The sequence below is a fragment of the Leuresthes tenuis genome, unplaced genomic scaffold, assembly GCF_036924035.1.
Source record: "Leuresthes tenuis unplaced genomic scaffold, fLeuTen1.0.hap1 SCAF_7, whole genome shotgun sequence".
Taxonomy (NCBI): domain Eukaryota; kingdom Metazoa; phylum Chordata; class Actinopteri; order Atheriniformes; family Atherinopsidae; genus Leuresthes; species Leuresthes tenuis.
The window spans coordinates 7,811,119-7,824,655 of record NW_027325361.1 but is presented as its reverse complement, the minus strand read 5'-3'; the positions used below and the strand labels follow the sequence as shown (position 1 = coordinate 7,824,655).

Sequence of the window (13,537 nt, the reverse complement as noted above, 5' to 3'; positions counted from 1 at the left end):
AGCGTCTAGCTTATTAATTCGGAGGCCCATACTTGCTGGCTTGATTGATGAGAGCCAGACACAAACTGAGCTATAACAATAAGAGCTTCTTGGGTTGCAACAACCTTAGACCATTCTATTCTTTCAGGTCTGTTTGTTTCACTACATTTAAGTTCTGTTGTCTTTTTCTGTGTTATATTTATGACATTTTTTCTTCCTCTATAAAAGCATTTTTTAGCATTGTAACTTAGTCATAAAAGCTGATTTCAGCACACACCCTTTCCGTTTGTCATATTGCAGTTTTCTTTCAATTTGAGCTCTGCATGGACGTGACTGTCTTACCCAGAGTAATTCCATTGGGCCACTCAATGTGTTCAGACACGAGAACTTGCCGGTCCACTCCGTTCATTCCAGCTTTCTCAATTTTGGCCTGATCTCCCCAGTCTGACCAATACATAAACCTGAAGGAAGATATAGACAAGTTATATTTAAATGAGACCAGTTCAATGTAAAAAAAAAAACAGTTCAATGAAAGCTTTTCTTGTCAGCAGCAGTGAATAGGTTTGGAAGTCCAATGTCACAATCAATTCTGGAGAGCTATCTGACTGATTTCACAAAACTCTGTCACACAATGTTCTCATCCATCTCTTTTTCAATCCAATTTTCTTTATAATATTACATAGTTTGATCTCTGAAACAGGCCTCGCAGATACTGAAGGAAGTGTGCAAAACAGCAGGTGCTGGAGACCATTTGAATGTGTGTGTGTCTACAAGAAACGTGTGAAAACCTGGCTTCATTTGCATGTATTTCATGCTGGCCCAGCTTTTTAGAGTGGTGAAAAGATTCCTGTGGGAAGCTCAAGACAGCTGAGACAAAGGGAATGTGGTAGAAAACGAAGGGACAGAATCACATCGTATCTCTAAAGAATTGTTAAACTGCTTAATATACCAGATGGTCCTGCACTAAAAATAGCACCGTTTTTGTGTGGTAAAATGTTTTAGGCTAACTAATGAACCAAGTTTCTTTTATCTATAATGACACTGTTGTTTACACGACACACAGAATAATTTTAGCCAAAGGGTTAACTCGGCTTTTTCGCTCAACTGCTGTAACATTTGATGATTCGGTCATTTGTCCAAAACTCTTAAACTCCTGGACTCACCCTTGGTGTGGATCCACTGCGATGGACCGTGGCTCACTCAGTTCAGTGGCTATTAGCACTTTTCTTTTCCTCCCATCTCCTGTGGCGACAGAGATGCTCTTATTGCCTGAGTCAGTCCAATAGATGTTTTTATGGACCCAGTCCACAGCCAGGCCCTCCGGGGACTGAAGTGAGTCGATCAGTGTCACCTGCTGCGATGAGTCACTGGCTTTGTTGATGTAAGCGCTGTTGGATGGCAGAAAAAACTCAGTAAATGATAAAATTTTTCATACTTTAGGAAAAGGATAGTTTGATTGATTGTGAATAGTGTGTGCCTTAGATAACTGCTGCATTTTTGAAGGTGAATTCTGTGTGAGGCATACTCAAACCTGACACCTTTATAACAACCTTAGCCCTTCACACAACACAGCCACCCAGAGAGAATGAGTCTGTCTTTGTCCATCAGCAGCAAATGAAACAACTGGCTTCTTTCTCTTTTTCACTTTCTTGTTTTTGTCGTCTCAGTTTCTTTCATTTTATTCCTGCTTCCACTGACATTCTGACCATTCCTCTGTCTCCCTTGTTCCTCTCTCGAGTCCTTTACCGGGAATACATGTTCAGATGTCATACATTATTGTCACTTCATGGTAAATCAGCCTTGTTGAATGGCTGGGAAAAGCTGTGTCTCAGTTTACAACCTGCACATATTTATAAAGTGTACAGGAGTGAAATAGAGTCGCATGAATGGGAGGAGCAGCTTAGCTAAAGGAAATGGCTGACAAGGTAATTGAAGCCAAAGATGAGGAGGAGATGGATGAGACTAGAACTTAGAAGCAGATTGCATTGTTAATAGACTGTGTTACCGTTTACCACCCAGACAGCCTTATTTTTGTAGATGGCCGATGATACTGCTTGAGGTTGCCACCAAGTATATATGATAGGTTCTCTAAGGTTTCTCTCTTGTCTCTTGTACCAAAAACATATTTCAAAATGAGGGCTGGAGCAAAGTGGCATAAAAAAACCCTCATGCAACACTGATTTACTTAAAGTCCGAACTGAAGATCAAAGAACTCTGGGTAAAAAATTGTGTTTGATGAAATTCAGTCCGAAACAAACTGCACTGTGACAGCTTTTCCTTTTCCTTACAACAGGTCTATAATACTGTCAGTCTACAGTAATAGAGGGTTATTTTTAGTTAAAAACCTTGTTCAGACTGGAAAGAACAAGTAGTATAAATGAACAGAGGCCACATGTTCCAGAGAAAACAATAATAGAGACAGATGAGTCCATGACCCCTAAGCAGATTGCTTATCTTTAATTGGCTGTCCTATCGTTTGCAACATACTTTATCATACGGAAAAGTTAACAAGTCATCGACCCATGGCATGCTAATCACAATGAATTAGCCGGGAAAACGACATCATCCCTATAATGGTGAGTCAGTACCAACTAAAAAAAACTTGCTATTTACTTTTATCAAATTAATCTCAGAAATACTTAGTTTTGATGCAATTAGTATTATCACAGAAACACATTCCAATAAGTCCACAGAACAAATGAACTTTTCAGCAATTAGTAAATGTTTATGGTGAGTAGGATCATTTTAAGTTTTCTTTTTTTCCCCATGGACATAACTTGTTTGGTACTTTACTATAAGACAGACAATAACTTGTTGACTCTCACAACCTGTTGCTGTCACAACCATCTCAAACATCTGGACGTTCCAGGTTAATCCAAACCAAGAACACAGTCCAAGATGTATGGAAGCGAATTGTTACCATAATTTAAATTAAAATGCATTTGCAGAAATCGGTTGCTTTGCATCCTCCAATGGATTGTCTGGTGGCCTACGCCGAACAGCTCCGCTATTTCCTTTATTTTTAAACCATTTAATGAATAGCTTTCAATGGACTCGAACGGGATGTTGACGGTTGGTCATCGACTCCACAGCATCCAGCCGTTCCATTACTGAACAGAGGTTTACTATAGCAACCTCATTAATGTGTAAATCTGTGACAGCAGAGTATGATGTTGTTTAACATTTCAAATTGAATTTTGGTATTTTTTGCTGGGGCATATTTTGAAAATTAAATCTCAAATGTTTATTTCTTTTTCATTTTAATTAAGTGAAAGATTGAGCACTCTTGGAGAAGAAAATTAAAATGCAAATAGGATGATTGATTACTAATTTAATTTATGAGTCAAATAATGCAGCTACATTCTTAAAATAAAAAAGCATTTCAGCAAATGCATTTTAATTCAAATTTAAATTATGATTTGCTTCCATAAAGATGAGGCCCAAGCAGATGAAACATTGTCTGATGAAAAGATTTGGATCCAATTTGGACAAAATAAAAAGATAATGACGTTTGTGTCTAGTGCGAAATTAAATTTTGAATGCGTTGAATTTTTAGACCAATTACAGAAAGTTTCCGCTTGTCACCAGAACAAAAGAAAAAAAATGGAAGTGATAAAAAACAAGAAAACAAGGAAACCAAATTTTCTATTAAAATATGGTCCAACAATGTCAGAAAGAAATGATAAACTACTGAAAGTGAGATCATCTTCCCTCTTAATACAGATTACATCTGTTAATAAATTATGCCAGTCCAGTGCGCAAATATATATAAAATCAATATATATATATAGATGGTAATATATATATTACCATCAAACCTTTCTACTAATTAATTCCTGCATGAGAGTTGGTGTTCACAGCACAGCGTGGAGACCCATTAAAAAACAAAAAGGTCAAATTCATCAGTACAGTGACATCTTGAGGAATGATGAAACGGATGATGTTGATGACCTTGTGTGGTAAAGTGTGTTTCCTGATCTTTCAACAGGCTCTACAACAGGCAAAGTCTAATCACTTTTTATCAAAAATCTATGCACAAAGACTATTATGTGAAAAAAAGGGTAAGACTGTGAGAAAAAGCTTGGATATAAACTAATATTTCTAAAGCAAAGTCTTCACATCCTAACTAGGTGTAATGTCAGCATATATGAGTAAGACTTTGTGTTGCATCAAGCACAGATGTGGTTGGGAATCTGTAAATTATACGAGGTCCCCCAGTTAAACTAAATGACACAGTCTTTTTATATACCAAATATTTAACAGTAAACTAGTATCCCTTTGTTTACACAAACCAGTTTATTTTGAAAAGGGAAGGAGAAAAACCCAACCAATTCCAATGGTAAGTGGAATGTTCTTGTATTGCACTTTTCGAGTCAATTTGACCACTCAAAGCACTTAAACACCACATGTCACATTCATCCATTCACTCACAAAGTGCTTTTTATTCTAATCATTCACGCACATTCATACACTGGTGGACGCATCGTGGGGTTCAGTGTCTTGCCCAAGGACACTTCGACATGCGGCCTGGAGAAACCTGGAGTCGACCTTCCGATTAGCAGGCAACTGCTCTTCCCCCAACTGCCCCAGGTGGAATAAACTGTACAACTTCACTAGGACTAAGGCATTAAGAGAAACTATGCATGTATGAGTTTATTTAGTGCTTTGAAAATGGAGTTCATTGTGAAGAATGAGTTAATTTGTCCTTCCTCTGTCACAAGCCCTTGGGTGTAATACCAAGTTTGTGAGGGAGAATGTTTGTGTGTGTCTGTGTGAGCGTGTCTATGCAGATGAGTAATGATGGTGATTATTGAGGCAGTGAAATTAGAGGAAGCATATGGCTCAGCTGAGATGATGGAAAGGCCCTCCATCTACCTGCCAGCCATCAGACCCAAACCAACACACACCTACGTACAAGAAACGGTATCCCTAAAGTATGTGTAACAATGTGTGTGCACGTGTGTGTAAGAAGGGCAAACAGCTCCACCTTTTACCATCAGAGGGATGACACAGGCCTCCAGATGTGCTCGTGTCACTACCAGAAGGTGTGGCATGTTGAAGCAGACAAGATGGATGGATAGAGGTGAATGATAATGACAGACAGGGTGAAGAATTCAATAAGAGAGTGAGCCAAACTTCTAAGGTCCTGGCTCCATGCAGTCCCCTGTCACTTCATGACATGGATCACTTCATCCATATATATTACTGAAATATTTTGTAAAGGATCATTATTCTGTCAGTTTATCAAACAAAAAACAAAGGTAAGATTAGCCAATGATTTAATAACAACGGTCCAACAAAAGGTTAATCCACCATGTCTTTTTCACCTCACGTCAGGAAAAAGCTAACCTGATTAGTCAATGTTTGTGCATTTGTGTGTGTACCTGTATATTTTACGGTGGTAAAGATCACACCAGAACATCTTGTTGATAGACACATCCACATCCAGGGCCACAGCATTCTTCAGAGTGGGCACCACCTGTGTGTATTCACTCTTCAGGAGGTCAATACGACGGATTTCATGACGGTTGGTAAACATCAGGTATGGACTCTTTCCTGATCAGAACAGAGAACATTCATGTCATCATTTATGAGCTGAAGGTTGTCTTCTGTCATTTATGTGCTGCAAGACATTGACAACACTGAACAGAGAGGTCTTGAAGCTCAGGAGGCAGGTGTTGACCCAAAAGACTATTACTCTGATGCTAAATAAGAGCGCATTTCTCATTGTCCTCACCTTGTTACTACCAGGCATTTACACTAACCATCAGCCATTTAGTGTGGTAGTTCACTTGAAAAAGACTAATATTAAAACAATTCTTATCTTCACAATGAATAATAAATGGTGCAACACAACTTAAATCTGTACATGAAAGCTGAAGCTACATGTGTATGCCACTGCTAAAGCAATCTATGCTGTTCCTAAGAGGGAGAACAGTTACTTCATGCCAGCATTGTTCAGTGGCTGTGCAATTTGTTATGATTTATAGTGCTGTAATGGGCTACCATGGAAATGAAATGGTTTACAAAGTTGTTAATTTGATATGAAGGAAATAAAACATTCTTGCTATTAAAAAAATATATACTGACAGTCTTAATGGCTTGTTGACAGGACACCATCTGCTGATGAAACCATTAGCCAATAAATTTTAGACCACTAGGCAACTACATAATTACTCTTTGTACATTTGTCTCAAATTTTAGTTCATTTGAATTCAGGTTGGGACACAGAGGAGTTAAAATATCACTCCCAAGCAGGAAAACATTAAAAACTAACTGAGGTCATGTTTTGTGCTATTTAGACTGAGAACATATATTCGTTTTTAAGATGGGAGCATAAATAAATCATCCACAGTTTTTTTTTTTTTAAAAGAACACCACCTTCAAGAAAATTGGTTGTCCTGCTGTCACATGGAACGACAAACCCCACTGTGCTTGTCGAATAAAGCAACACAACAAACAGATGTGACATAGTGTGCTATTTTTGGTAAAGTAGTGTGTTAAAAGTGTGTTCGAGGGCTATCTTCCTCAGGTGCAAGCAGCGCCTGCTATTAGGTGGCACATCATTTCCCTTGAGCTCATTTTTAGGCAGAATGAAGGTGAGCATGATGAAGGCTTATGAATAATTCTCAAGCAGTTGACAAGATCCCTTTTATATTTACTACACTTAAATATAAAATATCTTAAGTTTGCATACATGCCAATATATGCAGATATTTTGACATAATACATTTTTGCTTTGTCCACAAACTGTATTACAGTTGATGAATATTATTTTTGAATTTGCATCCTTATCATGCCTCCCTCATTTTTTAGCTTCTGAACGTTGTTTTGTACTGGATTTATTTATTTTTTTCATTTCTGCCCCCTGTTTGTCATAGCACTCTTCACTTCCTGCTGTAAAGAACGAGCATTTTAACAAGAGAAAAATGTCAGGCAACTGTCACACTCATGCACACACGCAAACACGTACAACGAACTGTGCCTCAGTGGGTCTCTTCAGCCCGAGTTTACCACACACTACTGCACAGGGAGAAAATATTACATTTCTACTGCTGTTTGGATGTAATCATTTTCCTCTGACAACTGAGTTTGTAACCATAAACTTCACATGCTGAGAAGAGACAGAGATAGGATTGAAACAAGAGAGAGCCTGGCACAAGTAAATGTGATGGATGCAGGTATTCTCATGGAGGAATAAAGAATAAGACAAATGTAATTAGAAGATAGGAAAAAAAAGACATCAACAGATCAAGTGACAGCAGGGGTAAGAGTAAAAGAGAGATAAAAAAAAGTCATTACATTTTGAGGCATGAATGATCAGGACAAAGATAAATAGATGATTCTTATTGATCTTTCATCAATCCCCTGACTCACTATTCCAAGTCAACATCCCCTATCAATGTTGTCGCAGCAATATGTCATTGTCAAGACAAAGAAAAAGGAATAAAGAAAAGTAAAAAGCTGAGTCACTGTTTTCTTCAGGCCACGGCACAAGAGATGTCATCAAAACGTGGAATATCATCTCAGCTCGGTGCTGTAGAGTAACAGTCAGTTATCTTAAAGGTCCTTCAGATATATTTAATCTCTACTGCCACTTCAGGGATGCTCTGCCCTGTTAGCCAATTAAGATAAAGCTGTGAATGATAAATATGGGCTTGTGAAGGCTGTTAGCTAATGCAGGAGCACTGAAAGCAGATATTTATGTTGAGCAATTTCCAAAGTAAGAGGCAAAATCCAACATGTTGTAGTTTGAGACGAAATTTGTGGATTGGAGCAAAAGTGCACAGAGCCACACTGAAGTATGATGCAGTATTTTTATTTTTTTTTTACTGTGAATCGCCAAGCAAGTAAAAGATGACCTGGTTTCTGCAAAGCATAAAATTAAAGATGACACTCTTCTAAAATATTTTAAGATTTCTTTGTAAAAAAAAAAAAAATAAATCTGTCAATTTCATAAAAAAGTGCCTGAAGCAGATTTTTAAGTGTTTTCACAATAATGATCTTAATCATGAAGCCGTCCTCTTTTCTTTTTAGATATGGAGTGAAGTTGCTTCCGGAATTTATTGGAACTTAACTGAATCTATTCCCCAATCAATCACAGAATTCTTCCCGCAATTCATGCAAGCATTCTTTCATTTTATCAATTTAAAAATTGTACCAAAGGGGAACAACCCGCTTATCTTAATCAGTTTAAAGTTAAACTTTACTCATGGGACTTTGTGGATGTTGCCATGTACTAAAACTAACACTCCCAAACCCACCCCCCCCCCCCCCACACACACACAAACAAATACCATCTTAGGAAAGGAAACAATAGTAAACATATTATGACTCCAACACGGGAGTTTACTTTTAATTAGTATTGCTTGTCTAACAGTTAATCTGAAGTTAATCTGGGCAGACAGAAACCACATAATGAGATTAGAGCGACTACACTTACTGTACATTAGAGAACACACGGAGCAAGAGATTCACTCAGCTTTCAACTATTTAGACAGCTTTATGCACAGGCTCAACTCACAACAACAACATATCCAAAAACAGCAAAACATGTACGATCTTTTTAAATATATATATATATATATATAATATGCAGATGATACTGTCACATCTCATCACAGAACGCAGCGTTGCTCCTGGTGAGTCATTCACAACTCACTTACCTCTGCATGGATTATGACCAGACTCTTCAATATAACCACAGTATATCAACAGAATGTAATGGCTTCATGTATGATTTTTGTGGGTATACAGTGGAGATTTTTCAGTGTGCATCTGCATGTCTGCAAATGAGTTTATGGACAAATGTAGCTTCATTAAATCCACATTATCTAAGCTTCACAAAGCAGGCATCTCTCTTCCAACCACCCCATCTCTGTTTATTCATTTGAACAAACATTAATATGAACAATAATCCTGTCATTTTTCAGTCTCTTCCCCTTTCTGTTTCCTTTGGCTCACTGTTTGGTATATTAATGAGAAGAGAAATAATTACACAATACATCTGTCCATCCATCTATCTTTCTTTCAGTCTGCTTGTCTATCCCTCTCTCTAAAGTCCTTTGGCTCAGACAAGAGCTGTTTGCTCTTTCTAACAATAATAGAGATTCACACAGAGAGACATCAAGCAATTAATGGTGGTTTTTATGCCACTTAGCTCAGGAATGATGATATGTTTTTTTTGCTTTAAGCACTCTCATTATCAGACCAGTTTACCCTATAATGACTTAACCTAAGACCATAATTACTACAAACACTCTCCATTTTCCCCACTGAAAAGTTAATTTACTGTGTAAGTCCATCAGTTAAATGTTCCATTTCAAACATCCGTGTCAGAAGTTTTCACATAATTTAATGATTACTGTGAACTATTCTTTACCGGACAGGCATCTCTAATAAAATAATAATTATAATAATTTGTTGTATAAGTTTAAATTTACTGTTGATTTTCTAAAATCCAGAATATGAGGTTCCAAAATGTCTCAATTTGTTAAGGCTGACAACTTCCTGTTAGTTATCTTGACTCACTGCAGCTTCAAAGAACATTTGCAACTGTACAACAGTGGGAAATACTGGAAGCAAAGCCACAAGTTGCTTAAGTGTCACTTTTTCAATCAAGAAAACTTTGAATTTCAAGTCAACATGGCCCGAGAGGCTTCTGTCCATGAAAAAAGCCACTGTTCCAAAACTGGCGACTTAAAACTTAACCTTAAGTTTATAGCTGTCCACATGGACAAAGAAAAAACCTTCTGGGGTAATATTTTAGCATTAGACTATACAAGACAAAATTGGAATAAAATGAGTATGGAGCAAATTGTTATGTGGTGGTAGTTCCGAGTTCTCGGGCTGAACAATGATGGAGAATGATTATTCACCATGATCTTCAACCATCATACAGACAATTCAAAGTTGCAATTCACACCACTGCCCCTAAATATGTTGAGATGTCTTTGGACAAAACACTGAGCCCCAAATTGCTCCCAGTGGTAGTAGCCTGCACGGCAGCTATTTTTTAATTTTTTTTCCTCAGAAAAGTAATTTCCTCAGTTCTACACAAAATATTTAAACTGTGCGTTTCACTTTCAAGGTTAGTAGGAAAAAAGAAGGAATGGATTAAAAAAACAACAATAAAGCAGCTGTGCACATTCAAATATATGAATTTACCATAAAAGTGCAACTGTTGATGAGCTTCATTACACATAATGTAAACCTGATGTTCGAATGTCAGCTTGCTGTTCATTTAAAGATATTTGTACTGAAGTACAACTTTAACAGCTTCACCATTTAAACAGAGTGTGTTCTTTTCACCGCCTAAAATCAATAATCATCTCCTTAGTTTTTTAATCATCTCCTTAGTTTTAAGAAGACTGGCAGAAACTTATTGATCCAAAAAACACCTTTAAGCCCGTTGTATTTCTTTGACACAGTATTCATTTTACCACCTTGTTTCTGAAGATAGATACTGTATATTCTGCCCTCAAAGATGAAGACTTTAAAGACATTGACATTACAGTTATGTCCATGATGCGTGTTTGTAAGCAGAACATGTATATGGTGTATAAAGGAAGATGTAGGGGGTTAACAGTGTGAGAACATGAGGTTATTTTTCCTGCAGAAACATGATGCATAATATCACCATAGTACGGATAATGCTCTGTTTATAGTAAGTAGTACCCTTGTCGCAAGCAGTTTTTTTTTAAATAGACATTGTTACTCAATGAGTTTGTCAATAATGTTACAGGTAGAATGTCTACAAATATTATATGCAGGTGCCAACACTGCAATCAGTAAAGCCAGTTGTAACAGACTCTTAAATGAAGAGGCTGATAAAAAAACCCAGAGGCAGTTCTGTGTGCAACTAACTTGATACAGTACTGTTGCATCTTCAGCTTGTGGTAAAGCAATATCCTTTTTCCGTAACAATCGTACCCAGTGCAGCTTGGGGATAGGATTTTGTTTTCATTCATAATATTGCTCAGAGTGATCTCGCTGGCAGTCGCTGCAGGACACAGAGCCAGCCTGTGTCCTGCAGTGGTTGCAGGCCCCTTTCTCACACAACATCCTTCTGCTGATGCTCCTGGGAGAGCAGAGGCGGCTGGCTGCAAACTTTTCATTAGTGAGTACTGCAGAGAAAGATGGCAAATATTTATCTTTTCACAGATTACAGAGCAGGCCTTGCATACAAAGCAAGCCTCTCCTTTTACCGAGTCCCACTGTGTGAGAATAATGTAGGAAGTCACTTGGTTGTTAAGGGTATTGCAATGGATGAATAACTGGTGTTTATTCACGACTGGGTCTCAATGTTTGATTTCTCCAAGGTACATGTGTGCCCATGAACGCTTTTTGCAGAGAATGTCAATCTATGACAGTGCGTGTCTTCACTTGTTGAAAAGCGTGCAAGCATGTATATGTGTGACAAGTGGCTTACCCACGGCTTTGCAGGTCTTAGAGGCAGGGTCCATCTCATAACCTTCGTAGCACTCGCACTTATAATCTCCTTTATAGTTGATGCAGATCTGACTGCAGGCATCTGGATTTTCACATTCATCTATGTCTAAAGAGATAAATAAAAAAGGATCAAAAAGGGAGCCACACACATGGTCCTGATTAGTGAAATAAGAGACATCAGCTTTCAGTTTCCATTATGTTATCAATCATTACATTATAAATCTAAAATGGGAAGTCTGTTTGAGAACGTTTGAGAAAGTATTAAAAATAATTTACTCAGATTTAAGAATGTGAAAGTTGTTCCCATAACACAAAGTTTACGATCACTGTGTAACATGCAGGAGAGGAAGATTTGGTCACAAAAGGAGACAATGGACATTCAGCAGATTTCTCATCTATTACAAGGCAGCAAAGCCTCCCTTTTGATCTGGCTTATTTCTCTCAGATGGAGAAAAATTACGCAGACGCATCTCTTGGTGCACATTAGTCCTGCTGATGTAAGGGACTGAGCAATTTGGTCCGTCCTCTCTCCTGTACGTCAATCTCACTCTTCTCCTCAGAGTGATTACTGCGCTGAGTGGATCATTTCAGCTGTTGTCTCCCTCCCTGTTCTGATATGTCAGCTGTGAGCATCCACCTCTCAGCAACGTTCTGCATACTGCTTTATAAAACACTGCTTAAGGAGCAAAGTTGAATCAGAAAATGGAGTTCTACTCCCATGTTTGATACACTGAAACTGCTGTGTTTATTTTCTGTGCAGGTACCTGTACACAACTGTACCTAAAACATTGTATTTTTTCTGGAGGGGTTATTGATATTAAATGAACTTGTTCAAGTCATGTTGGGAATTATTTTATTTTCTAATCATCCAGTATATATTGCAGGGTTATTAAATACTGCAATACTGTGCCAACCAAAAAGTAATACTAGAATGATTAGAACCATGTTGAACTGAATGGAGTAGCAAAACCATCCTTGCTTTTGTGTGTTAGAAATTATTCTAAATAATCATTTTTACATATATATATATATATATATATATATACTGGTTTATGGATTCTGTCTCCACAAAACGTAATTTGTTCACTAGACATTTCTTCAACTATAGAAACCATAAACAAATGGTTAATCTGAGTGTGAATTTAAAATGCAGCATTATTTAGCGGTATCAAAGCTATTACTTGGTAAATATACAAACCCTTCAGCTGCAGTGTTTCTACAAATACCAATAACAGGTGAAGCTCGTCAGTGAACTTATTTCAGAATATATAAAAATGTAGAAAAGAGATAAAACATAAGGACAAGTTAAAGAGGAGCTGAACTACACATTATGGACCTGTAAACCTCATTATGACATTTCTCATAACAACATACTGTGGCTATTGATCTGGATTAAGAATGTCTGGATTTTAAAAATCAGATACAAAATACAAAATATAGCTGGTTTTATACAGAGTGGTCCTGCTCCCATTCTTTGGATTTAGGTGATGTATACTCAACTGAGATTGAAAAAAAAAATGTAATGCCAAAATGTATCTTTGGGGCTAATGTTAATATATTACTGAAGTTTAGACTTTGACACCTCTTGTTAACCAATACAAAATTAGCCTGTTTAGGCTGGGACACCTGGAACCAGGTTGAGAATTTCAATTTTAACGTTTTTTACCGAGCACACTAACGATGCATCTTTGATCACAATGATGCAGCAATAACAGGCAGGTTTGCAAGATAGCATCAAGACTCCTGAACAAAACCATAATGGTCAAAGCTATATTGGATAAAAAAAAGGGGCACAACTGAGCTCAAAAAGCTAAGTCACGTTCTGCTGGTCCAGCCCACACAAGATGACACAGTAAATCACAGTCATCTCCTACTATAGCAGCGGCTTTGTTATGTAGTATGTTTTTCCTTTACCTCCACAGGTCTTTTTGTCCAGCAGTTTGTATCCAGAGGGACAGTCACACTCATAACCGATTCTCCGGTCCCTGCAGATGTGGGAGCAGCCACCATTGTTATCTGCACACTCATTTAGACCTGCAGGAAAGGAGCAGCAGGAAGAAGGACAGAGAAAGCGACAGAGATGTGAGCAGAGGAATTGGGGCAAGTA

At 37.6% G+C, this 13,537-nt stretch overlaps 1 protein-coding gene across 4 annotated transcripts in view; it reads right to left on the bottom strand.

Moving 5' to 3' along the window:
* The window catches only part of lrp8 (low density lipoprotein receptor-related protein 8, apolipoprotein e receptor), a 147,670-nt gene that overhangs the window by 25,000 nt on the left and 109,133 nt on the right, over positions 1-13,537 (bottom strand). For all 4 annotated transcript variants that reach the window (XM_072389076.1, XM_072389078.1, XM_072389077.1 and 1 more), the window contains exons 8-12: positions 13,345-13,464; positions 11,411-11,536; positions 5,364-5,535; positions 1,143-1,367; positions 322-440 (exon numbers count right to left, since the gene is read on the bottom strand). In XM_072389076.1, coding sequence (XP_072245177.1) covers positions 322-440; positions 1,143-1,367; positions 5,364-5,535; positions 11,411-11,536; positions 13,345-13,464 — 762 coding nt within the window. The remainder of the gene's footprint in view (positions 1-321; positions 441-1,142; positions 1,368-5,363; positions 5,536-11,410; positions 11,537-13,344; positions 13,465-13,537) is intronic.